This window comes from Palaemon carinicauda, chromosome 9 (assembly GCF_036898095.1).
Source record: "Palaemon carinicauda isolate YSFRI2023 chromosome 9, ASM3689809v2, whole genome shotgun sequence".
Classification (NCBI taxonomy): domain Eukaryota; kingdom Metazoa; phylum Arthropoda; class Malacostraca; order Decapoda; family Palaemonidae; genus Palaemon; species Palaemon carinicauda.
The window spans coordinates 149863217-149891195 of NC_090733.1; the positions used below are offsets into that span (position 1 = coordinate 149863217).

Consider the following 27979-nt stretch of genomic DNA (forward strand, 5'->3'; position numbering starts at 1 on the left):
TAAGTACAGTAGAAATGGATTCCCAATGCAATACATCTTATTAGAACTTCATTATACGAGGCTCAGCCCTCTATGTTACTACAAGATGTCATGCACAGGTATTTAAAAGGGACCGCGCATGCGGATGCGCAAGCTTCTTCATCGGCTCACTGGTTTTTGGCAGTGCTCGCGAATGTCCGTCAGACCACTACTACTACTACTACTACTACTAGTTGGCTGACGTGCCCTTGACGTTAGTGATTAGTCGCCTCCTCTGCTCCTTGTCTCTAACCATTCAGGTCACTTGTTTTGGTATATGATTACCTTACAAGTTGGTAAGATCTACATTAGTCGTGCATGTGCTCTCGCCCATTTGCCCCCAGACCTCACCATGAAGGTAGAACATAGTACAGTCCTGCACAGTGATTCCCGCAAATAGAGTTCTTCCGATCACTTGTGGCTGCCGCCTCCCCTGTGATTCGGAACGAAACTCAATATAATTCGTTTTGGAGTCTTTTCTCCAACTTCTCTCCATGAGTTAAAGAACTCATCGGATCACATACACGGTTTGGACTGGTTGCGATCTCCTTGCACCATCATGCCTGCACAAAACAACAGTCTCATAAGACATAATCCTTAGGGGTTATGTATTTCATCCCCAATTTTCTAGGTGATTGATCCAGCTCATGCTTACGTTTACAAACTATAGCAAACATAGATTTGAGGAATCTTCTCCTCGTACCCTGTCATCGTTTGCTCAGCCTCCCTCGGTACTTATGCAAGAGCAACTTCTCGCCTTTATTCTCAGGGTACTCCGTGGGGAAGGCTAAATACGGCCAACCCAGAGTTTGACCTTGGTCTTGTTAGTTAGCGTGCTGATGACGAATCTCTCCCCCAACCAGAGTTAGCTCACCCAGTAGAGGGAATACAAACTCTGAAGCATAATCTGATTTTCTATAGGGATACTGTAACTTCTTTCTCGTTTGCGAGTTAGGTTTACTCTTTTGGGATTTCCTCCGCGCAGGGCGTCGATAATGGTCTTGGTTTCATCCTTTCCTTTCTCTAGCCACTTGAAGTTGGTTCATCAGATGGGACGACTAGGTAGCATTTAAACTGGGGTCAGCTACAGTAGCTCTCCTACTCGTCTTTTCTTCAACCATGGCTCGTCCAACCAGCATGATTCCTTCAGTCCTTACAGTATATGCAAATTCTAATGTAGGATCGCACAAGACCACTTGGTAAACTCCTTGGGAGTACTGTACTGATGATCAATGTTCAGGGAATCAAAGTTGAACGAAGAGCTCTCTCCTGCAAGGGCTTATGTGAACAAGTTGTTCGCGAAACACACCGAGTCACCGAGTTGACTCTAGGGGCAGATTATCCACAGTTCGGCTAAAAAGATCTACACATCATCACAGACCCATCCACCTGTTGAGATGGGAGGGCGAGTCTCTATACAATCTACGCGAATCCAAATGTCCATACGAACATCCGAACTCGGGCTTTACAGTACGTCGTCGGTGCATGATCACATTATTTCATCAAATGGTATCCAAGCTTCTACAGTCGTGTTTTCTTGTGGAAAGGCTCCGGTTAGCTGAACTCCGGAATTCGACATCTCCTCCCGGAAAGAATTTGTTCATAAAACCTCCTGCAGGATTGAGACGACAGGCATGGTAAGACAAGCGGTCAGACTCGAGGACTTTATGAATACTGTACATTGGAAGTGGGATGCTCATTGCTGGATTTCAGTCCCTGCGTCTTCAAGGAAGGATCCAAGAATCATCCTATACAATGGGTAAAACCAGTTAAGGTGCAGTTTCTTCGACTTGGTCACACCTCCTCCATTTCTTCATTGGGAGTTTTTTTCCCTAGTGACAACTGGGATTCATGGGAGCAGCATTCATCTTTTAAGGGTATTGGCAGGCTCTGAAATTATTTTTGAGATGCAGTTTTGGGATTCACACAGGGTGATTGTGTTTATAAAATAGACTATTTCCCCGAATTTTACTCTAATTAAGCCAATAGTTTGTTAATTAATTTTTTTTTCTTGTTTTATTCCATGTTTTTCAAAATCTATCTTCCAGTATTTTTTGAAAAAATAAATACTGTATATCACTATTTATTAACGAGTATAAGATATATAGAATGCAAACAATAACTTCACAAAGCACTGAAATGTATATTTATTTTTTTTTCAATTTTTGAAAAAAAATTTAAAAAATAAACAATTAGTACCGTATTGGATGGCCTATAGGACGCAATTTTTTCCCAAAGTTTTGGCTATAGAAGCTGCCCTGCGTCTTATACATTATAAGTAAAGTTTGAGACCTACCGTAGGCTTAGGCTCATCTAACCCAGCTTACATTAGGTACTTTTACTTGCAGTAAACTCCATGCATCCGTTTTATTTTTATTGCTGGTATTATTGTATTATTACCAGCACTTTAAAAATAAATTCTTTAAAATGAAAGCAATTTAAACTAAATTGCTGTGACTTTCATTTATAAACATCAGCTGAAAACGTTAATAGATTTATGCCTGTGTGTCTTATAGGCTGTCAAATACGGCAATACATGTACATGAAAAAAAAGCGAGGATGAAATTCAAAAGTTTTTGCTTGAAATACACCTCAATCTGGGATTAAAAAGGTTTTTGAATCTTTGGAATATCTTTAAAGCTAACGAAGTAGATAGAATTTGAAATGAAAAATATTTTTGAGAAAAACAATTTTTCTTTTACTTACCTTCACTGATAGAGCTCTTAGGTGATTGCTACAAGGCTCCTGGTCCCCTATCTTTCTAAAGATATATTATCCTCTCTTATGATAAGCTAAAATTAATGATAGAAGCTTAAGGGGGGCCGTTTCGTAGTTGCTAACTTCACATTGTTGCCAGGTTCAGTTGCTTTAGAAGTCACCTGGTTTGTAGTCGTCACCATCTTTTAGTAATTCCTTTTTCTTTTTTGCCTTATATCCAGACATCCACTTTCTCTATTTTTCTTTATTATTGATGGTTTTATACCCATATATTGCAGAGTCCCTAAAGAATGACATCAATGAGCCAGCAATATAGCCAATATTTTTCTCAGGGGCTGCAACATGTAATGCACTGAACATAAAGGTTGTTTACTCTCATGCACATTGTTATTGTTGCCCAACATATCGTACGGAAAACAATAAAATATAAGTATTGAGGAGTTTTCTCATGAAGTTGTGATTTCAGTTGTCGCTATGGCTGAGATAAGGAAATTCTGGGTATATATGCATGGACAAAATTGCATTTTTAGCCTATAAGGAAGCTTGAAAGTGACATCATTTTTCGTAAGCAAAGAACCAGACCTTTTACAGCATAAAAATTATGAAAGCAGAAAATGGTTGTGTGACCAAATATGGCTATTTTCTTTGCCGCTGATACCCTAAGATATTTAACGACTGGCTAATTCTAACAGACCCAGGGGGTGGGGGGTCAAGCTTCCGATTTACTGCTTGTCAGTACCTTTACACCAAATACTCTGCTAGGGGCCTTCCGACAACAACGTCCAGCATAGATGTCGAGGCATTTGCCCCCCCTCTGGTTGACCAAAGAAAAAGATCGCTCAACAAAGAAGGGTATCCAGGCCAGTCGATAACCCTCTTATCTCTAAAGTGGCATCAGGCCTAATGGTTTTCAAACCTTCTACGTGTTCTCATAGGAGCCGAGTGATCCCATTCCACATCACGATCTTCGAAAACCACATGGGAAGTTTTCCTCAAGCCGTAGATTCCACTACGACTTCGAAACGGGAGGATATTCAACGTCTCCTTGTGGAGAGAAGCTTTTTGCATAACCTATGGCAATAAAATGTCTGATTAAGACCCTGGAATCATCAGAGGAAGTCTACCGTGCAAAGCAAGCAGCCTTCTGTGGTGGAGGTAATGGAAAGGTATCATCCCTCTTAACGGCACTATTTCAGTGATAGCGGAGTCCATTTTACTCTTCAGGGAGGAGACTCCTCTCGGGCTCGACGGTCAAAGGGCTACCGCTCAGCTTTGAGCCTAGCCTTTGACGGGAAAGGGCTTTCCTCTTCGTTGGATTTGTCTATCCTCACATGGAGTCTAGACTGTATCTGTCCTCAGCTGGAGGTTAGAATGCCTACCTGGAACATGGTTAGTTTACTGCAATCTCGGAAAGGAGCACACTTGGTGCCACTGTGTCAGACATCAGTTCTTCTCTCCTGACCCTTGAGATGACCTTCCTGCTCGCCCTAGCCTTGGACAGAAGATTCAATGTGAGACACACCCTTTCTTATGACATCGACGTCTCCCATTTTAGGGTTGGAGACAGGTAATACTCGACTTCATTCCTGAGTGTGTCTCGAGACCTAAAAATCTGACAGCAACGAATCTCAGATTCAAGCCCTCGTGGATTGAGAGGCTTCGTGATAGCTGATGACCCAGACCATCCACTTGTATGCCCAGTGTGGATGCTGAGGTGTTATCTCTAAGGAACTTCAGGAACTTGCCCCAAGTGGAAGGAGGTCAGCACAGGGTTGGTTAAAAGTTGCGTCGGACGACCTTCACTGCCCATTTCCTGCCAGGTGTAAACCACAGGATGTCCGAGATATTCTCCATCGATCCTGTGTGTGTACTGAATGTGGTTTGATAGCCTCAAACTCCTTGATGGATAATTAGTGGACAGTGGAGGGCAGCGTTACCAGGGATTAAGTCTGGGATGAATGAGAAGGGTGACTGGCACATCTCCTACAGTATGTTGCAAGCTGACCTCCGCTGTCTGCAGGTATAACCACCTCTCCTTGTGTAACCTGACATATTTACATATATTTTTTATGTCCTCATGCCCCCTTGGCAAAGTTGGAATGGGTAATGTCTATGGTTGGTGGTAAGAATCGTACGTCTTCTGAGAATTCTTACCTAACAAGTCACATTACTAGTATCAACAGATTGCTCAGACTACTGAAGCATGCTATTGCATGAAGTTTTAACGAGGATTCAGGGTTTTCCTTTTATGCGTGCGTAGCACGGTGGGAAACCCCGGGTAAAAAACCAGCCAATTGGTTAGGACTTCCACTCACCTTACGGGTGAGTCTTCCCTAATAAAGAGCTAAAGGGTTTGTACTTAGTGACAGAACAAATGACAAATTTGTAGTAATTTGTATTTTTAAATATTTAACTTAGCCGGTGAATATATAGCTGCAACTCTGTTGCTCGACAGACAAAAAACTGTACAAAAAACTCGCCAGCGATCGCTATACAGGTTGCGGGTGTGCCCATCAGCGCCAACTGTCGGCCAGATACCAAACTCCATGTAAACAAAGACTCAATTTTCTCTCTGTCGACGTGTCGTCAAGACGTACTTTACTCGCTGTTGAAACCTGGAGTTTTTCCCATCATCTTTGGTGAAGTACTATATTCTGGTTTTGAGCTTTCGCTGTGCAGGGTTTTTCTTCAAATAAATCCTTGAACTCTTTTTTTGTATCGGATTCATTGTTGATGACTTAGATCGTTTTTTTGAATTTTCCCTTGACCAATTCAAAATGGCTGACCTTTCACAAGTTCCCAAGTTTAGAAAATGCAATGCTAGGGACTGTTCTAGGCGTCTTCCGAAGGCTTCTCTCGACCCTCACACTGTTTGTTCCAATTGTCGGGGTAAAACCTGTCAATTGGAAGATCGGTGTGAGGAATGCGTGGGCCTTTCGGAATTCGATTTTATCGAATTTGAGAAGTACACACGCAGGCTAGAGAGAGATAGAATTAGGAGAAGTTCTTCTAGGTCGATAGATTTTTCCTCTCCTCATGCCCCACAACCTATTCCTTCCCCTGTAGTGGTTGTTCCTAACCCCCCTCCTAGCACTCAGGAACCATCGATGGCTGACATGATGCGTGCTATCCATGCCCTGGGGGAGAGAGTTGAGTCCCTTGCAAGTGACCGCAATCAACTCATGGCGGATGTTAAGGAGCTAAAGTGCCAAAGTGCCGCGGGAAGTGATAAAGTGCCTAGTGAAAGTGTTGTGGACAGTGTTGCGCTTGAGGGTTCGTCTGTTCGTGCCTGTCGTCCTCCTAGTCCGGGACCTCTTGCAAGCTCCCAAGCCCAGGGGAGAAGCAATGTCGTACGACGCATGGGTTCGAGAGGCCTTGATCAGCGAACAGACGTTCCCTCCATGGTATCAGGCGTATCTCCCCAAGAGCGCCCCTACCTACGTAAGACGAGAGAGCCCGTTTTTACCTCGTCGTCTGAAGGTGTTTCTCGTAAGAAACTTTGGACCAAGGTCTCACGACCTTTAAAGCGTAAGTCGGTCCCTTCAGGACAAGTCCAACGTCCCGGATGTAGCCACTGGGTCAGTTCGGACTCGTTGCCGTCATCTGACGACTGCTCACCGCCTAAGAGAGGCAAAGCGGTACCGCTTCAGTCGCTAACCCCGTCTGTTGCCGCACCTGCTCCCGTAGACCCTAAATGGGCTTTGCTGCAAGACATGCAGTCCAAGCTTACGTCCTTGATGCAGGACTTTCATGCGGATAAGGTTGCTGCTGAACCTTCTGGCCAACAACCTTCCAAGCGATCGGTTGTGCGTCCTGTTGACACTGAGGTAACCTTCTCGCGTCTACCAGTTGAGGTGGTTCCTCCACCGATGCGACCCAGTGTGGGTTGCCAGCCGCACGTTGACGTTAAGCGACGCTCGGAGGTGGTTGTTGACGTTCAGGACGTTCAACAACCATCAGAGGTGACTTGTTTTGACGCGGTGCGTCAACCTCCGCAACCCGGTGTGGTTTCGAATGCACAACCCAGACGGTCTAGACAGTCTCGGGTGGACGCTGTGCGTCCTCGCGCTCCCATGGTTGTTGACAGTTCACTGACTGTGCAGCAGTTCCATGACGTTGCGTCCGGCTCCGTCACGCATGCACCAGTGCGACCGGACTCAGCGAACCAGACGTTGCCCACTCCGTTGCCGTTTCCTCATCAGTTTTCGGATGAGGAACTATCTGATGAGGATGTTGCTGAACAACAAGACGATCAACAGTCAGAACTGGACGAGCCCAAGACAACTCAACCATCTTTGGACTTTAGAAAAGTCATGGCTGTATTCAAAGAGTTGTTTCCTGGCCATTTTATTTCTGTGGCTCCTCGTTCTCCGCCGTCAGAGTTTGTATTAGGCATGCCTTCTACCGCACCTGCCTTTACTAAACTCGTCCTCTCACGCTCATCCAAGAGAGCTTTGCGGCTGTTAGGAGACTGGTTAGAGTCCAAGAAGAGTTTAGGGAAGACAGCATTAGCTTTTCCCCCATCTAAACTCTCTTCTAGATCGAGCGTCTGGTATGCCACGGGAGAAGTTCTCGGCTTGGGAGTTCCTGCCTCTGCCCAGGGCGACTTCTCAAGTCTTGTAGACTCTCCCCGCCGCCTTGCCATGAGACGCTCGAAGATTTGTTGGTCACCATCAGACCTGGACCACCTTCTTAAAGGGATCTTTAGGGCCTTTGAAGTCTTTAACTTTTTAGACTGGTGCTTAGGAGCCCTGAGCAGGAAAATCTCTTCGACAGATAAAGATATTTCTTTGCTCATTATGTCCTGCATGGACAAGACCGTCCGTGATGGGTCCAATGAGCTAGCTGCCTCATTCACGTCCGGAGTCCTGAAAAAGCGAGTCTCTCTGTTCGTTCCTGTCTGCTGGAGTTACACCATGCCAGAGATCTGAACTTCTCTTTGCTCCCCTTTCCAAGTGCCTGTTTCCTGAAGTCTTGGTAAAGGAAATTGCCGCTTCGTTAGTTCAGAAGGACACCCATGATCTGGTTGCGTCCTCAGCTCGCAAAGCTCCCCCTTTGCCTTCATCTTCCGCCAGACCGAGGATAGACACTCCAGCGTCTCGCTTTATCCCGCTCTTTCGTGGCAGAGCCTCCAGCAGAGGAGGTGCTCGTGCCGAAGGGAAACGAGGGAAGAGGAAAGGATCCAAGTCCTCTAAGGGCAGAGTCTGACTGCCCGCAACTTCAGACAGCAGTGGGAGCCAGACTCAAGAACTTCTAGCAAGCCTGGGAGAGGAGAGGCGCAGATTCACAATCTGTAAAGTTACTCAGAGAGGGGTACAAAATCCCTTTTGTACGCAAACCCCCTCTAGCAACGTCTCCCATCGATCTCTCTCCCAGGTACAGAGAGGAAGAAAAGAGACAAGCCCTGAAACTGGAAGTGTCTCTTTTGCTAGAGAAGGGAGCGGTGGTCAAAGTCTCGGACCTTCAATCACCGGGATTTTACAACCGTCTCTTCCTAGTCTCAAAGAAGACAGGAGGGTGGAGACCGGTGCTAGACGTCAGTGCTCTGAATGTCTTTGTCACAAAGACGAAGTTCTCCATGGAGACCACAAAGTCAGTCTTAGCAGCGGTCAGAAGGGAAGACTGGATGGTCTCGCTAGACCTAAGGGACGCCTACTTCCACGTCCCCATTCACTCAGACTCCCAACCTTTTCTGAGATTCGTCTTCGAAAATGTGGTCTACCAGTTTCGGGCCCTGTGCTTTGGCCTAAGCACAGCTCCTCTCGTGTTTACGAGGCTGATGAGGAATGTGGCCAAATTCCTCCACTTATCGGACATCCGAGCCTCCCTTTATTTGGACGACTGGCTTCTCAGAGCCTCTTCCAGTCGTCGCTGTCTGAAGGATCTCAAGTGGACTCTAGATCTGACCAAGGAATTGGGACTCCTAGTCAATTTGGAAAAGTCGCAGCTGGTCCCATCCCAAACTATTGTGTATTTAGGGATGGAGATTCACAGTCTAGCTTTTCGGGCTTTTCCGTCGGCCCCCAGAATAGATCAAGCCCTGTTATTCATCCAGAAGATGATGAAGAAGGAACGCTGCTCAGTCAGGCTGTGGATGAGTCTGGTAGGGACGCTGTCATCCCTGGAACAATTTGTGTCACTAGGAAGACTACACCTCCGTCCTCTTCAATAGCATCTAGCTTTTCACTGGAAAAAGGACAAGACGCTAGAAGCGGTCTCGATTCCAATTTCCGAAAAGATAAAGTCTTGTCTGACTTGGTGGAAGGACAATATCAACCTAAGAGAGGGTCTTCCCCTGGCTGTTCAGACTCCCAACCACGTTCTCTTCTCGGACGCATCGGACTTGGGCTGGGGTGCGACATTAGACGGTCGGGAATGCTCAGGTCTGTGGAACTCGAGTCAGAGGAGCATGCATATCAACTGCAAGGAGCTGTTGGCAGTACATCTGGCCTTGAAAAGCTTCGAGTATCTCCTTCGAGGCAAAGTGGTGGAAGTAAACTCAGACAACACCACGGCCTTGGCGTACATCTCCAAACAAGGAGGTACCCACTCACTGACGTTGCACGAGATCGCAAGGGACCTGCTCATCTGGTCAAAAGGTCAAGACATCTCCCTAGTAACGAGGTTCATCCAAGGCAACTTGAACGTCATAGCAGATTGTCTCAGTCGGAAAGGGCAAGTAATTCCAACAGAATGGACCCTCCACAAGGATGTGTGCAAGAGACTTTGGGCCACTTGGGGCCAACCAACCATAGATCTCTTTGCAACCTCGCTGACCAAGAGGCTCCCAATCTATTGCTCCCCAGTCCCGGACCCAGCAGCAATACATATAGATGCCTTCCTCCTAGATTGGTCACATCTGGATCTCTACGCATTCCCACCGTTCAAGATTGTCAACAAGGTACTGCAGAAGTTCGCCTCTCACGAAGGGACAAGGTTGACGTTAGTTGCTCCCCTCTGGCCCGCGAGAGAATGGTTCACCGAGGTACTTCGATGGCTAGTAGACGTTCCCAGAAGTCTTCCTCTAAGGGTAGACCTTCTACGTCAGCCTCACGTAAAGAAGGTACACCAAAGCCTCCACGCTCTTCGTCTGACTGCCTTCAGACTATCGAAAGACTCTCGAGAGCTAGAGGCTTTTCGAAGGAGGCAGCCAGTGCAATTGCTAGAGCAAGGAGAGCGTCTACCATTAGAGTCTACCAATCGAAGTGGGAAGTCTTCCGAGACTGGTGCAAGTCAGTTTCTGTATCCTCGACCAGTACCTCTGTAGCTCAAATAGCTGATTTTCTCTTATACCTGAGAAAAGGACGATCCCTCTCAGCTCCCACTATCAAGGGCTACAGAAGCATGTTGGCATCGGTCTTCCGGCATAGAGGCTTAGATCTTTCCAACAATAAAGATCTGCAAGACCTCCTTAAGTCTTTTGAGACCACCAAGGAGCGTCGTTTGGCTACCCCTGGATGGAATTTAGACGTGGTACTAAGATTCCTCATGTCAGACAGGTTTGAGCCGTTACAATCAGCCTCCCTGAAAGATCTCACTCTTAAGACTCTTTTCCTGGTATGCTTAGCCTCGGCTAAAAGAGTCTGTGAGATTCATGCCTTCAGCAAGAACATTGGATTTTCGTCGGAAAAAGCCACTTGTTCGCTGCAACTTGGTTTTCTAGCCAAAAATGAGCTGCCTTCTCGGCCTTGGCCTAAATCTTTCGATATTCCCAGCTTATCGGAGATCGTAGGCAATGAACTAGAAAGAGTCTTATGCCCTGTTAGAGCTCTTAAGTTCTATTTAAAGCGTACCAAACCTTTACGAGGCCAATCTGAAGCTTTATGGTGTTCAGTTAAGAAACCATCTTTGCCTATGTCAAAGAATGCTTTATCATACTTTATCAGATTGTTAATACGAGAAGCTCATTCACATCTGAGTGAGGAAGACCGAACTTTGCTTAAGGTGAAGACGCACGAAGTTAGAGCTGTAGCAACTTCCGTGGCCTTTAAGCAAAATAGATCTCTGCGAAGTATAATGGACGCAACCTATTGGAGAAGCAAGTCAGTGTTTGCGTCATTTTACTTGAAAGATGTCCAGTCTCTTTACGAGAACTGCTACACACTGGGACCATTCATAGCAGCGAGTGCAGTAGTGGGTGAGGGCTCAACCACTACAATTCCCTAATTCCATATCCTTTTAATCTGTCTCTTGAAATGTTTTATTGTTGTTTTTTATGGGTTGTCCGGAAGGCTAAGAAGCCCTTCGCATCCTAGTTGATTTGGCGGGTGGTCAAAGTCATTTCTTGAGAGTGCCCAGATTAGGGGTTTGATGAGGTCCTGTTGTATGGGTTGCAGCCCTTGATACTTCAGCTCCTAGGGATCTGTCAGCATCCTAAGAGGATCGCGAGGCTCCGTAAGGAAGACGTACTTATAAGGCAGAGTAATCGTCTAAGTCGACTTCCTTACCAGGTACCTATTTATTTTGTTTTTGTTATTTTGATAACTTCTAAAATGAAATAAAAACTCTTAGCTCATAAGATGTAAACATATTTAACTGGTCTCTACCCACCACCCTGGGTGTGAATCAGCTATATATTCACCGGCTAATTTAAATATTTAAAAATGATATTTTAATTATAAAATAAATTTTTGAATATACTTACCCGGTGAATATATAAATTAAACGACCCTCCCTTCCTCCCCTATAGAGACGCAGTGGGATGAGAAGAAAATTGAGTCTTTGTTTACATGGAGTTTGGTATCTGGCCGACAGTTGGCGCTGATGGGCACACCCGCAACCTGTATAGCGATCGCTGGCGAGTTTTTTGTACAGTTTTTTGTCTGTCGAGCAACAGAGTTGCAGCTATATATTCACCGGGTAAGTATATTCAAAAATTTATTTTATAATTAAAATATCATTTTTCTTAATGCAAACCTTGAGCTCTTTACAGTATACAAATTTGGCCCCCCACCACCCGTCTCCCTGCAATCAGAAGTGACAAGACAACGCAGGTGTGTGTGAGTAGCTGGTACACCCCCCCCCCCAGCTAACTAGCGGTGCGGTAGTTATGCCTCGCTAAAAGTATTATGGCTTGTCTTCCAGCTTTGCTAAAAGTATATTCCCTAATAAAAAGCTCATGGTTTGTATTGTTAGAAAAATACAAATTACTTTAGATTTGTCTTTGGTTGCAGTGGTTACAGATCTACTGTCACATTCTCTCTGCTTGAGCTTTTCCTACATTTGCTTGCAATAAGGAATTTTTTTTTTGAGTGCACAAGAAAGCAAGCATGTGATGATTTTTTTTTCCCTGTGATGATACAAACCTTCAAAATACCATGAGTGTTACCTTTGTGGAGTGGTGACTGTGTGTAGCAAAACCCCCTTTGGAGTCCTAGAACTCTAGTTTTGACCTTGTAAGTTGACACTAAATTGCTTGGTGCCATGTCATGGCACTGCAGTGCTAATTGAGGACGACTTGATATCTCATATTTGAGTGCCGCATCCTTTTCATTAGCCCCAGTAGAAACTAGAAAGCAGGTTACATTTCAAGTAAAAACTCAAGCCTAGGGTAAATGTTCAGTTTAGCTGTTTGTTTACTTGGAGCTAAAGGTGTCTTGGCACCTTTGCCTCACTCTACCTCATAAATGTTATCCCCAGACCCTTGCATCCGTTTTACTTTAGGGTTTACCTATTTTATAGGACAGAAGGTTTGTACAGGAAATAACCAAGATTTAAAAAAGAAAAATTATTTTTCATGGGTACACAAACCCAGTTATTAAATTTCCCACCTCAAAAACCTCTCATTCCTTGTCATAAGGAAAAAAGTGGCTTTCCTGTAACAGGTAGGGTTTTACCCTTGCACCACCACTATTTGATAACCAAGTCCCTTGTTAACGATTCAATTGCTGTTCCAGTACTGCTGAATACCCTTTCTTATTTTGAAGGACTCTGGTTGGTTTGCTTGGCAAAATATTTAATAACTCTCAATTGCCTTCTCTCCCATTTATTTTGTAGTTGCCTCGTGTTATTGAATCTGGGATGCCAAGGTTGACAGAAATAAGACCTAGGCCAAGGTTTGGTGATGTAGAAGATATATCGACTCCAGAAACATACAAACTGGCCTTCAATTTCCCCAATGCAAAGCCTGAAGATGTGAAGGTATCTTTAAAAGGTGAGTTCAGTTGATATTAGTTACTCATTTTAGGTTTGAAAGTACTATAAGTAGAAGCTTTTTAGACTAAAGTTTAGTCATTCAAGTTTGAGCAATTCCATCATTATTACCTTATCCCCCCATTACTTACTCAGTTGATCTCATTATTGCTAGAGAGCTAATATACATGTCTCAAGTATTAAATTTACTTCAATTTTGTGAGAAATATAATGGTTTTCAATTTTTTTCTCATAACATTTTAATTATAGATTTCCCCCTTGCATTTTAATGATGACCAACTCCTAAAGCTCTCAACATGTTACACTTGGTTAATCTTGAAACATCAAGTGACGTAGACAGTAAATGTATCAGGAAATCCTACTGCTAGTTGTACATCAGTAATAAAATGCAAACAAATACAAGTAGAAAAAATACTACAAGCTTTTAAAGCATATTATGGAAAAATAGATCTAGGAATTCTTGATACTGCTTGAGAGTTATTGGGTTCTTTGATTGGCCAGACAGTACTACATTGGATCCCTCATTTTTACTTTGCATACACATACACCGAACAGTCTGGCCTATTCTTTCCCCACACTCCTCTGTCCTGTCCTCATACACCTTACAACACTGGAAATACCAAAGAAATTCTTCTTTGCACAAGGGGTTAACCACTGCAATGTAATTGTTCAGTGGCTACTTTAGTCTTGGTAAGGGTAGAAGAGACTCTTTAGCTATAGTAAGCAGCTCTTCTAGAAGGACACTCCAAAATCAAACCATTGTTCTCTAGTCTTGGGTAGTGCCATAGCCTCTGTACCATGACCTTCCACTTTCTTGGATTAGAGTTATCTTGCTTTAGGGTACACTCTCGAGCACGCAGATCTGTCATTTCTCTTCCTCTTGTTTGGTCTGAAGTTTTTATAGTTTTCAGATGCGAGATGTAGATGTAATTTAATGATGTTACTGTTCTTAAAATATTTTATTTTGATTATTTACTACGTCTCTTGTAGCTTATTTATTTCCTTTCCTCACTGTACTATTTTTCCCTGTTGGAGACCTTGGGCTTGTGGCATCTTGCTTTTCCAACTAGGGTTATAGCTTTGTAATAACAATAAAAACAATAATAATTACATGCATAGGCTAGCTCACTAGATTGAAAATCATGATAAGAGGTGGGGGTAAATTTTTGGTTCTTGTGAAAATGCAAAAGAAATTGGTGAAAGGGGGAAATGGCAGAGGCTTGGATTTATGAATTTGTGTCAGATGGCAGATGGCTTTGGAGGCCATTCAGTGTCTATGAGCAAGAGGGGAACCCCCTCATTATACAATATCTGGAAGCAAGGGAGTGGGAATGGAGGTACTATGTAGTAGATGGAAAAAGGGCAAACTAAACGAGGTATAGATGGAAGAAAAGAAGTTGATGTGCTAGCACTACTTCTTGTGTGAATAATTTTTTTTTAGGTTGTCAAGTTGGCACTTTAAGCATTTTTTATTTAAAGGCAAGTTGGTTGATTTTGGATTTAGTTGAAAATAATCATTTTATTTATTTTCCATGTACAGTACAGTATTGCAAATGATTGTTAGTTTGTAAGTTGAAGGATTTCATCAACTCATATTTGTGTATAGCATTTAGTTTGGTAGTTTTGATTCATTAGAAAATATTATATAGCAAGTTTGCGTATTTATGAAATAAGTGTCTAAATAAGCACCATTAATTTACCCAGCATAAGATTGCTTTGTTTTTCCTGATCTTGTAATAGGTCCAAAACAAAATTGTACTTTCAGTACAGTATATTCTTTCTCATTAAATAATTTTAATATATTTTCCAACCTGCATAAGAGTTTTACAGAAGGAAGGGTTAGAAAGGCATGTCCATATTTGAAGACATGCGGCAACAAATGTCTAAACTGAAGTAAGGGTTAGAAAAGCATAGCTGTTACTGAGGAGATGCAGCAATGATTGCTGTAATCGAAGGAAGTGTTAGAGAGGCATAGCCACAGTCATTTCTGAGAAAATGCAACAACAATTGTACTAATGGAAAGAAGGGTTAGGTAGGCATAGCCATTACTGAGAAGATGCAGCAGTGATTGTTGTAACAAAAGGAAGGGATAGCAAGGCAAAGCCATTTCTGTGATGCAGCAATGTTTGTCATAACAGAAAGGTTAGAAAGGCATAGCCGTTTCAGAGATGCAGCAATGTTTGTCCTAATGGAAGGAAGTGTCAGAAAGGCATAGCCATTTATGAGATGCTGTAGTTATTGACCTAACAGAAGGAAGGGTTTGATAGACATAGCCGTTTATGAGGGGATACAATGCTGATGGTCTTAACAGAAGGAAGGGTTAGAAAAGCATAGTCATTTTGCAGATGCAGCAATGTTTGTTCTAACAGATGGAAGGGTTAGTAAGGCTTAGTCATTTGTAAGATGCAGCAATGTTAGTCCTAACAGAAGGAGGGGTTAGACTGGCATAGCCGTTTATGAGATACAGCGATGATCATCTTAACAGAAGGAAGGGTTAGAAAGGTATAGCCGTATCCAAGATGCAACAATGTTTGACCTATCGGAAAGAAAGGTTATAAGGGCAGAGCTGTTTCTGAGATGAAGCAACTTTTGTTTTAGCGGAAGGAAGGGATAGAAAGGTATAGCCATTTCTGAGAACCAGCAGCAGTGATTGTCTTAACATACACACACCGAACAGTCTGGCCTATTCTTTCCACATTCTCCTCTGTCCTCACACACCTGACAGCACTGGGAATACCAAAGAAATTCTTCTTTGCATTAGGGGTTAATTACTGCAGTGTAATTGTTTGGAGGCTACTTTATTCTTGGTAAGGGTAGAAGAGACTCTTAAGCTATGGTAGCTCGTCTAGAAGGACACTTCAAATTAAATTATTTTTCTCTAGCCTTGTGTATTACCATAGCCTTCCACTGTCTTGGATTAGAGTTCTCTTGCTTAAGGGTACACTTAAACACTGATCTGTCTTATCTCTCTTCCTCTTGTTTGTTCTGAAGTTTTTATAGTTTACATATGAAAGATTTAATTTAATAATGTTACTGTTCGTAAAATATTTTTTGATTATTTACTGTATTACTTCTCTTGTAGCCCATTTATTTACTTTCCTCACTGCTATTTTTCCCTGTTGGAGCCCTTGGCCTTGTGGCATCTTGCTTTTCCAACTATGGTTATGGCCTTGTTTGTAAAAACAATAATAATTACAAGTATAGGCTGGCTAGCAAGATTGAAAATCATAATAAGAGGTGGGGGTAAATTTTTGGTTCTTGTGAAAATGCAAGAGAAATTGGTGAAAGGGGGAAATGGCAGAGGCTTGGATTTATGAATGTGTGTCAGATGGCAGATGGCTTTGGAGGCCATTCAGTGTCTATAAGCGAGAGGGGATGCCCCTCATACAATAAGATGGAAGAAAGGAAGTGAGGATGGAGGTACTGTATAGTAGATGAAAAAATGGAAAGTAACAGGTATAGATGGAAGAAAAGAAGTTATGTGCAAGCACTACTTATCAAATTTTATTTTTATTTTTTTATTAAGGGTGTCAAGTTGGCAATTTGAGCATTTTCTATTTAAAAGCAAGTTGGCTAATGTTGGATTAAAATCATCATTTATTTTTTTAGCTCTTCTAAATTTTTTGATGTACAGTATTGCTAATGATTATTAATTTGTAAGTTAAAGGATTTCATCAACTCATATTTGTGTATGGCATTTAGTTTGATAGTTTTAATTCATTAGTAAATATTATATAGCAAAGTTGCGTATTAATGTAATGTGTAAATAAGCACCATTAATTTACCCAGCATTAGATTGCTTTGTTGTTCCTGATCTTGTAATAGGTCCGAAACAAAATTGTACCTTCAGTACAGTATATACTTTCTCATTAAATACCTTTAGAATATTTTGCAACCTGCAAAGGAGTGTTATAGTACCTATAGAGTATTACAATGTTATCAGATAGGTAATAAATTTGTAGTACTCCTTGTTTTGAAGGTTCAAAACATGTGTACTATTTTCAAGCGTGCTAATCTTGTTACAGGAAAAACGCTAACAGTTACTGGTTCTATGGAAGAGGTGACAGAGACATCGAAGTCATCCCGGCAAGTATCTCTTCAGTACGAAATTCCTGAATGTGTTAACTTAGATGCCTTGGAGTCCACCTTATCTCAAGATGGCATCCTTACAGTTGAAGCTCCCCAGCTACTCCCAGAACCACCAAATGCTCCAAAAACTATCAATATTGAAAGAGAATAATGTACTCTAAATTGACAGATATTAGTTATAACTATGAGGGATTCAAAGAGCATGGTATACAGCTTTGCTCAATAAAAGTTGTATGATATAGTTCAACAGAATTGCTTGCAATTGCTATGTATTTGGGAAAAAATTTTAACAGAAGCCCCACACTACTGTATTTTTCTACATATGCCAGCATTTTTTTCTTTTTTTACATATAGATTTAGTCCATAATAAACTTTTTTTTGCACCATCTTGAAGATTCCATCTCATTTACAATTTTTTTTTTCTTTTTTTTATGATGGCAGCTTTTTAATGAGGATTTAAATTTAAAAAATGACTTATTGTGAATCATTGCTACTGTAGCATATTACCAAAATACAGTAAATTAGAATTATATTTAAGGGGAAGTACGCAATCTTTTAAAATGCAAATTTTCCTTGAATAGCACAAAATATCTAACCAATATCAAAAGCTTTGCTGTATGTTGTGTATTAAAAATATATCTACCATTGCTGTATTCAAACATAAAATGAATATGGCTGAACAAATTTCTGTATGAAGTATTTATACATACTGTACAGGTAGAAAACTTGAAGTTAAAAATAACTTGCAGACCCTCGACATTAAGAGTGGTCCAAAGGCTGTTAAATGGTATCTAGGCTATGGCATTTAATTTTTGAATAAAAGAAAACTATTCCAATACAATCCATGTTGCACAGTAAATATAGTAATGAGTTAATAAATGCAGGTCAAGATTACCAGTTTAAAAGTTAAACAGTACTGATAGGGAGCTTATCAAAAAGTAGTTTGTATATTTTAATTTTGTAAATAGAAATTCGTCACTTAAATATGTCCATTGAATAAAAAAAGTGAATTCATTTGTTTTGTAGTTTTTCCTGCAAGTTGCTCATTTTCTCACAATACTCATTCATAACTTTCTAATATTCGACAAATGATGGATTTGTTATAACCATTTAAAATTGGCTGGTTTTACAGCAATTTCAAAAGAAAAAAAGAACTTTTGCCTATAGTTTACCCAACTATTGAGCCCAAAACCTTGTTGAAGAGTAGAATTATTAAGCTGTTTCATCATTGTCAGATTTTGGTGATATGAGAGGTGGAAATTGGAGTAAATGGATATATGCAATCAAGGCACACCTGATGAAGACCAGTGTCAGAGCTTAAGGATTTTCATTAGGAAGAGGATGGATGACAGTCAAGGATTTTACAGTTGCCAATCATCCCATTTTAAAAATTTCAATGTCCTTGAAGGGGGGAAAGTGTTCCCAGGGGCAACCCCCTCCCTCTTTTATGTAACTATAAGGCAAAGGAAGCAGGCTAAACCTAATTTAGCTTCCTCAGTGGTATTAAAAATCAGCCAAATTTAGACGAAGCCAAAAGTTAATTTTGCCAAGAAATTTATTGGAGACCCTGAATAAACTTGATGAAAGGAAAGTCTGGAAAGGCAGCAAAGATTGTCCTAACATAAGGAAGGGTCAGAAAGGTGCAGCTGTTTCTGAGGAAATGCAGCACCTTATGTATAGACAGAAGGAAGGGTTAGAAGTGCATAACTTTCTGAGGAGATGCAGCAATGACTGTCTTGACAAAAGGAAGCGTTGAACGACATAGCCGTATCTGAAAGGCAGCAATGTTTCTCTTAACCTAAGGAAGGCTTAGAAAGGCATAACCATTTCTCAGAGATGCAGTGACAATTGTCTTAATGGGAAGCATCCGTTAGAAGGGCATAGCCATATCTAAGGAGATGCAGCAATGATTGACTTAACAGAAGGAAGGGTTAGAAAGGCATAGCCATTTCTGAGAGAAGATGCAGTATTGATTGTCTTAATAAAAGGACAAATTAGAAAGGTGTAGCTGCTTCTGCGGAGATGCAGCAACGATTGTCCTAATGGAAGGAAGGGTTAGAAAGGCGTAGGCATTTCTGAGAAGATTCAGCATTGATTGTCTGAACTAAAGGAAGGATTAGAAGGGCATAGCCATTTCTAAGATGCAGTAACAATTGTCTTAACAGAGGGAAGGATTAGAAAGGCATAGCTTTTCCGAGGAGAAGCAGCAACAGAAGGAAGGGTTCGAAACACAGAGCCGTTTCTGAAAAGATGCAACAACAATTGTCTTAACAGAAGGAAGGAATAAAAGGGCAGAGCTGTTTCTGAGGAGAGGCAGCAACAAATGTCTTAACATAAAGAAGAGTTAGAAGGACATTGCCATTTCTGAGGAGATACAGCTACGATTGTCTTACAGAAGGAAAGGTTTGAAAGGCATGGTCATTTCTAAGAAGATACAGCAACTTCAGTTTTAACGGACCAAAGTGTTAGAAAGGCACAACGATTTGAGATGCAGCAACAACTGACTTAATAGAATGTCAGGTTAGAAAGGCAGCCTTTTCTGAGATGCAGCAACGCTTGTCCTAAGGGAAGGAAGGGTTAGAAAGGAACAGCTGTCTCTAAGGGGATGCAGCAACAATTGTCCTAACAGAAGGGTTAGAAGGACAAAGCTATTTTTGAGGAGATGCAGCAAAGATTGTCCTAACAGAAGGAAGGGTTAGAAGGACAAAGCCATTTTTGAGGAGATGCAGCAAAGATTGTCCTAACAGAAGGGTTAGAAAGGCATAGCAATTTCCAAGGAGATGCAGCAACGATTATCTTAACAGAACGAGGCGTTAGAAACGCATAGCTGTTTCTGGGGAGATGCAGCAACAAATGTCTTAACAGAAGGAATGGTTAGAAAGGTATAGTTGTTTCTAAAATGCATCAATGATTATCTTAACAGAAGGAGGGATTAGAAGGGCATAACCATATCTGAGGAGATGCCACAACAGATGTCTTATCAGATGGAAGCATTAGAAAGGCAAAACCATTTCTGAGGAGAAGCACCAAAGATTGTCCTAATGGAAGGAAAGGTTAGAAACCCATAGCCATTTCTGAGACAATGAAGCAACGATTGGCCTAAAGGTAGGAAGGGTTAGAAAGGCATAACCATTTCTGAGGGGAGGCAACAACAGTTTTCCTAACGGAATGGTTGGAAGGACATACCATTTCTGAGGAGATGCAGCAATGATTGTCTTAACAGAAGGAAGGGTTAGAAAGGCATAACCATTTCCCAGGAGATGTAGCAATGATTATCTTAATGGAAGAAAGGGTTAGAAAGGCATAGTTGTATCTGAGGAGATGCAGCAACAAATGTCCTAAAATAAGGAAGGGTTAGAAAGGCATAGCCGTTTCTGAGGAGAAGCACCAAAGATTGTCCTGTTGGAAGGAAAGGTTAGAAAGCCATAGCCATTTCTAAGAAGATGAAGCAACGATTGCCCTTAACGGAAGGAAGGGTTAGAAAGGCATAACCAATTCTGATATGTAGCAATGATTATCTTAACGGAAGAAATGGTTAGAAAGGCATGGTTGTATTTGAGGAGATGCAGCAACAAATGTCTTAAAACAGGGAAGAGTCAGAAAGGCAAAGCCGTTTCTGAGGAGATGCACCAAAGATTGTCCTAATGGAAGGAAACGTTAGAAAGTCATAGCCATTTCTGAGACGATGAAGCAACGATTGCCCTAACGGAAGGAAGGGTTAGAAAGGCATAGCCATAGCTGTTTCTGAGGAGATGCAGCAACGATTGTCTTACCGGAAGGAAGGGTTAGAAAGGCATAATCATTTCCAAGGAGATGTAGCAATGATTGTAAAAGAAGAAAGGGTTAGAAAGGCAAGGTTGTATCTGAGGAGATGCAGCAACAAATGTCTTAACAGAAGGAAGGGTTAGAAAGGCATAATCATTTCCAAGGAGATGTAGCAATGATTGTAAAAGAAGAAAGGGTTAGAAAGGCAAGGTTGTATCTGAGGAGATGCAGCAACAAATGTCTTAACAGAAGGAAGGGTTAGAAAGGCATAATCATTTCCAAGGAGATGTAGCAATGATTGTAAAAGATGTAGCAATGATTGTAAAACCCTTCCTTCCTGACGGAAGGAAGGGTTAGAAAGGCATAGCCGTTTCTGAGAAGATGCAGCAATAATTTTCTCGACAGAAGGAAGGGTTAGTAAGGCATAGCCATTTCCCAGAAGATACAAAAGTGATTATCTTAACAGAAGAAAGGGTTAGAAGGTCATAGCTGTTTCGGACAAGATGCAGCAATGATTGTCTTAACAGAAAGAAGGGTTAGAAAGACATAGCGGTTTCTGAGGAGATGCACAATGATTGTAATAACGGAAGGAAGGATTAGAAAGGCCTTGCCATTTCAGAGAAGATGCAGCACTGATTATCCTAACAAAAGGAAGGGTTAGAAAGGCACAGATGTTTCCGAGGAGATGCAGCAATAATTCTCTTAACAGAAGAAAAGGTTAGCATGGCCTAACCATTTCTGAGAAGGTACAACAAAGATCATATTAATAGGAGGAATGGTTAGAAAGGCATATTCATTTCCAAGATGCAGCAATGTTTGTCCTAACAGAAAGAAGGGTTAGAAAGACATAACTGTTTCTGAGGATATACAGGAATCATTGTGTTGCCAGAAGAAACGGTTAGAAAGCTATAGCTGTTTTCGAGATACAGCAACGTTTGTCCTAACGGAAGGAAGGGTTATAAAGGTATAGCCATATCTGAGAGGAAGCAATGTTTGTCCTAATGAAAGAAAGGGTTATAAAGGCAAAGCCGTATCTGAGATGCAGCTTTATATGACTTAACGGAAGGAAGGGTTAGAAAGGCATAACTGTATAATGTTTGTCCTAACGGAAGGAATGGTTAGGAAGGCTTGGCTGTATCCGAGATGCAGCAATGTTTGTCCTAACAGAAGGAAGGATCAGAAAGGCATAGCCATATCTGAGATGCAGCAATGTTTGTCCTAATGGAAGGAAGGGTTAGATAGGCACAGCTGTATTTAAGATGCAGCAATGTTTGTCCCAACAGAAGGAAGGGTTAGAAAGGCATAGCCATATCTGAGATGCAGCAATGTTTGTCCTAACAGAAGGAAGGGTTAGTAAGGCATAGCTGTATTTGAGATGCAGCAATGTTTGTCCTAACAGAAAGAAAGGTTGGAAAGGCATAGCTCCATTTGAGATGCAGCAATGTTTGTCCCAACGGAAGGGTTATAAAGAATTAGCCGTTTCTGAGGAGATGCAGCAACCATTGTCCTAACGGAAGGAATGGTTAAAAAGGCATAGGCATTTGAGAAGATGACGCAGTGATTGTCTCAAGAAGTGGTTAGAAGTGCATAGCCGCTTCTGAGGAGATTCAGCAACGATTGTCTTAACAGAAGGCAGGGTTAGAAAGACAGAGCTATTTCTGAGATGTAGCAAGGATTGTCTTAACAGAAGGTATGGTTAGAAGGGCATAGCCACTTCTGAGGAGATGCAGCAATGATTCTCTTGTCAGAGGGAAGGGTTAGAAAGACATAGCCATTTTTTAAGAGATGCAGGAATGATTGTCTAAACAGAAGGAAGGGTTAGAAGGGCATAGCTGTTTCCGAGGAGATGCAGCAAAGATTGTCTTTAGAAAAGGAAAGATTAGAAGTGTATAACTGTTTTTGAGGAGATGCAGCAGTGATTGTCTTAACAAAGGAAGGGTTATAAGGGCATAACCGTTTCTGAGGAGATGCAGCAACAATTGTCTTAAATGAAGAGTTAGAAGGGTATAGCCAGCAACAATTGTCTTGTCAGAAGGTAGGATTAGAAAGACAAAGCTGTTTTTGAGGAAATGCAGCAACAATTGTCCTAACTGGAGGAAGGGTTTGAAGGGCATAGCTATTTCTTAGGAAATACAGCAAAGCTTTTCTTAACAGAAGGAGGGGTTAGAAGGGTATAAGTGTTTTTGACGAGATGCAGTGACAGTTGTCTTAACCTAAGGAAGGGTTAGAAGGGCATAGCCATTTCTGAAATGCATCAACAATTGTCTTAATGAAAGAAGGGTTAGAATCACATCCATTTCTGAAGAGATGCAACAATGATCGTCTTCACGGAAGGAAGAACTGGAAAGCTGTAGCCTTTTCTGAGGTCCAGCAACAATTGTTTAACACCTATGTAAGGATGATAAAACTCTTCCTTGATGAATTGAAGGAATGTATCTTTTTAATGTGTTGAGAGAAATTTATATCTTCCTAAGAAATGAAGATACTTAATACAGTAGAGGTTATAGAACTAGGATACTTTTTAATTGTTTCCATAGCTGTTGTGTACATTAAAAGAGTACAGTACAGTATTAGGAAAGCAACTTGGCTGGAGAAGGGCAAAGAAAGGCGTAAAAGGATTCCATATTTCATTCTTCACAAAGGCATAGTAGATGTAGCTTTAACAAGGGGAATTCTAACCAAAACAATAGTTACCAAAGGTACGTGCTTAAACTCCAGACATAGGCACAAAACCAGGACTAGAAGTCCCTAAAGCCAAAGAATTAATAATAAATTAGTTGGTTGTGCTAGATTGGTACCAGAATAGGGAAACACAAAACCAGTTTTAAAACCAATCTATGAGCCTTATGGAGAAATCCAAGCCTAAAAACCTTTGGAAGTGAAGGTTGAAAGTTTCAGGAATACTGTTACAAAGGCACAAAAGCAACTCATTGTCATCAATGATTTAAAAGGACTTCAATGATCTTCCTTAAATAGAAACCTAAATGAGAGCAGATGCAAACATACGAGAAAGAGTATAAAATGAACACCACAGATGCAAACGTCTGCACCCTGGAATCCAAAGGTTGTGAAAATGCAGAAATAAAGGTTGAAGGATTCAAATACAATAAGGCAGCACCCCGATGTAAAATGGAATATTTAATTGCAGTATTAAATCCAGATACTGACAGAACTGACTCCAGCTGATGGATGAGATCCTCAAATTAGAGCTAGATCCCTGACTTATGATAATCTGAGACTATACTATATTTAATCTAATCTGGCATCTCTATTATGTCTTAATCCTTGTGGGGCTTTACTTAGCAAGTAAGGTAGTAAGAAGATTTGTACTATACACTAGTAAACCAAAGAAAATGGCCAACATAAATGAAAACAAAAAGGGTAACTTCTTGCTTACACCTTAATGTGAAAGCCTTTTTCGGCTATCCTATTGTAATGCACTTCATGAGTTCAATAGTATACATATACTGTACAGTATATTTTGGTGATCAGCATTTAACACACTGTATTGGTAGGTAAGTAATGCAATGCATGTTGCTCTTCTGCAACTTTAATTTGATTGGCATTTTCCTTTAAGTTGGTTAAAAGTACTCAATTTATCACGAGAACTTTGGTATTTCAGGGATAATTCTATGATCCAAGAAACTACTAAGACAGTGTTATACAATAAAACAGCAGCTGTATTTGAGAAAAAAATTTGTCCATCAGTTCTTTGGTGGTGTACATGATTGCGAGAAAAAAAGCAGTTTGATTACAACTTTTCTGCTAAGGTTTATAACTTTCTTGGCTAAATACCATCAATAATGGATGGAAGCTTAAGATTAGATGTATGAATTAAGGCCATAAGATAACCAGGGACTGAGAGGCCATTGGAGGAAAACCCAGCATTTTCAATAATAAGGGAAAAGCATGCATTTTCTATATGAATGAAAAGTTCATATTTCAAATAACAAAATGGAAGAAAGGAATCAGGAACTGAGGTTTAAGGGAAAGCTAAAAAGTAAGAGTAGCTGTGGGTTGAAAGTATAAAAAAAAATCATTCAGTAATATAACGCATAAATACAACATAAGGTGCACTGATGATACTACTCTGGTACAACCAAGAAAGCTTAAGAGAAATTAGCGAATTACTGTAGCAAAACAGTAAAATTCAAGCAATTAACAGCAAAACAAATAAAAGGTGAAATGACCTATCACAATTTTCTAAATTGCCTAGGTTGTGATAAAAGTTTTATGAAATTCCTAATTTCAGCCAACAAAGAATGATAAGTCTTTTGACACAAATTGATATTAGATAATCTATCAGATTTTTTTCCTCTTAATTTATGCACATTTAGTAGCTAAGTTTCAAGAGGTCAAATTTATTTTTTCATTATAAAGTAGTTTAACTAGACCAATAAGTCACATCTGAAGAAGTAAATATCTGTACTATAAATCTGAAATTTAGGGGTTGGTTATTTCAAAAAAATTAAAGGTTATGATAAATTCAATTATTTTCCAATCAATAAGAACACATTCAAGATTCAGATGCAGTTTGAATGGTTAAGCTACCTCATAATCATAACAATGATATGATTTTTCATAATCATCGAAAAGAAAACTTTCAAAACATACAAGTCTAAGTCAGGTCATACGATTTAACAAAGGTATAGAAATGCACATTCCAACATTTGGTTATAGAAACTGAGCTTTATATAAGAGTTAATGTAATATTAATCAGTCATTTCTATCTTCACACAATTACACGATCAATAACAAAAAACACATGGTTAGAATTTTAAACAGTCATGTTGTGTGGCATCAACCTGTCGTTCAGGGGCACTGATACAACACTTCTTTGTTGTTTTCAGTTAAATCAAGTAACCAGCACTGGACAGGATTTTGTTTTTTATAACTAACAGTGACTTAAATCAAAGCATGACTACATTTCTATTTACTTCAAAGTAATGACCGCATTCACTTGATGTTTGTACATAGCATTTTTTTAACATATCTGGAACTACTGTATTCAGTTAGTATCATTTAGATATTTTGAATACAGTATTTCTAAATAATTACTTAATTTCAAAGCATCAGAATATTGGTGCAAAGTTTTAAAAGTATTTGGTATGAAAGACAGACAGATTGCTGATATTTCAGAATGAGTATGTACTTAACAATTAAAAAAAGCTAAAAAAATATGGACAATGAAAATATTGTTACAGTAAAGAAAAGATTAATTTTTACAAGGAAAACTCGATTAAGTACATAATATATGATAATGAATGAATTAAATTCATTTTTACAAAGATAACTAAGTAGTGTATAAAAAATCGTGAAAATGAATGATTATGTAAAATAAAAATTTAAACTTTATATAAGATTATGAGGATGCAATATGCAAAAACTTTAAGTAGAAAATGCAAACCATTTACACAATTCGAATGAAGCCTAAACTAATAAAGGAAAAGAAACTTTATTCACAAAACAAAAATGACAACACTGTAATTATAAACTACTCTGTCAGTTCAACTCAAAACGAATTTTGTATCAGTTGAGTTGACACACGATTCTATACTGACTTGAGTATTCTTACTTACAATCTAGTATATAATTCATGGACTTCCATTACAATATCTTGAATGACATTATCTTCATTAAGTAATGAACAAGCCTGGATTCATTTTATCACACCGAAAATTTCGGACAAAAATATAAAATTTATAAAATATATAACACTTAGTTCATACAGACCATCCAAAATATTCAGATTTTTACCTTAAGATATTTTCCATTGGTTAAACATCTTCAATTTCAAATACCTGACACTGGGGTAAACTTGGTAATGGCTGTTCTGTCCCAGTCTGCTTGAGGTTGACTTTAGTGTACATTATTTTCCATACTCTATCAACTGGACAAATCAAAAGTCCAAACTCTTGTTCAAATATACCAATAAATGATCCACTTTGAAACAAAGTGCCACAAGAAAGAATTTTTACCATTCCATGAGCAGACTTTTGTGCTTGAGTACCACTCTCTAAATTTGGACTAAAAAGAAGTCGAAATTGTCTACAAACATCACTGAGAAGACTGAAATTATTGGCTGATCCCTGTGAATGCTTTTCTTCACTAACTTGACCTATAAGAAACACATCCACAGAACTATTGTTGAAGAAGACTTTCTCCCCAAAATTATCACCACTATGATGAGCACACTCTGGCTGAAGGCGATTCATCATTGTATAATACCACTCGCAAAAATCCTTAGAAAATTTGTCAGACCTCACTGTTTTTGTTATCAAAGTACTAGAAGGCACTATATTCACATTATCACATTGTGTCCTGCACAATACTTTGACTGGACTGTCTGCCAGACAAATAGTTGAACTGCTTTCTGACAAGCTGCGACCAGCTGGACCCTCACGGTGTAACCTACGTTTTGCACTGACTCTTCCCTCGGTGTAAGTGTCTTCACTTTGATGGCTACTAACTTCTTTAACCTCATTACTGGAACTTGATGGGTCTGACGCCCTTCTTTTTGCAAGGGGAGGATTTGGGATTGATTTGTTCTGAACTTGTTGGCACTAGAAAGAAAAATAAAACAACCAAATAAACTTGAATGTAAGAGAAAGTGAACAAACCCATTAATTTCAAACTTTGTTGAAAATACACAACCAAATGAACATATACCTGAATACAACAAAAACACAACAAGGATGAGGCATAACTAATGCTATGAAAAGATGTAGAAAGAAATTCTTGCTTCAAATGCAAAACATTCTTACTGCCTTTATATCAATGTTTTCAAACACCATTAGTTAAAGTAATCCCATCACTTAAATGGCTATTGAAAACAAGCAAACCAACAAATAAATAACAAGTGAAACATAATATAGGAAAGCCTTCTTTCTTATCTTACGCAATTACAAACTTCCTAGTAATTTACATGGGTTACTGCTAGTCATGTTTTCTACGACCAGCCACTAAAAAATTTGGTTTAATTGCACCATGCTTCGTTGCTGGGCAACCATAGCACATGCACATGGAGTAAGAGGACTCTTGCTCACTTAGTCTTCCCATAACATTGCTGGCTGCAAAGGGAAGAGGTTGTGCTCTCGCTTCTTCTCTACGATCAAGCCTTTTGCATTCATCTTGCCTACCCTTGTAGTGTTTAGTGCTCTTGACTTATGTTTTTTCTTCCTTAATGGTCACTTGAGTTATTATTCATTATCTGTGAGTTACAAGTGAGAGCTTATGT

General features: G+C 40.2%; 2 protein-coding genes across 3 annotated transcripts in view; one reads left to right on the forward strand and one right to left on the reverse strand.

The window, feature by feature from the left end:
• Nucleotides 1–17991, forward strand: part of LOC137647272 (heat shock protein Hsp-16.1/Hsp-16.11-like) — a 57610-nt gene extending 39619 nt beyond the window's left edge. For both annotated transcript variants that reach the window (XM_068380669.1, XM_068380668.1), the window contains exons 3-4: nt 12733–12889; nt 16914–17991. In XM_068380669.1, coding sequence (XP_068236770.1) covers nt 12733–12889; nt 16914–17128 — 372 coding nt within the window. In that variant the 3' untranslated portion in view covers nt 17129–17991. The remainder of the gene's footprint in view (nt 1–12732; nt 12890–16913) is intronic.
• LOC137647270 (uncharacterized protein C3orf38 homolog) overlaps nt 17158–27979 on the reverse strand; it is a 70754-nt gene continuing 59932 nt past the window's right edge. The window contains exon 4 of the mRNA XM_068380667.1: nt 17158–27305. Coding sequence (XP_068236768.1) covers nt 26520–27305 — 786 coding nt within the window. The 3' untranslated portion in view covers nt 17158–26519. The remainder of the gene's footprint in view (nt 27306–27979) is intronic.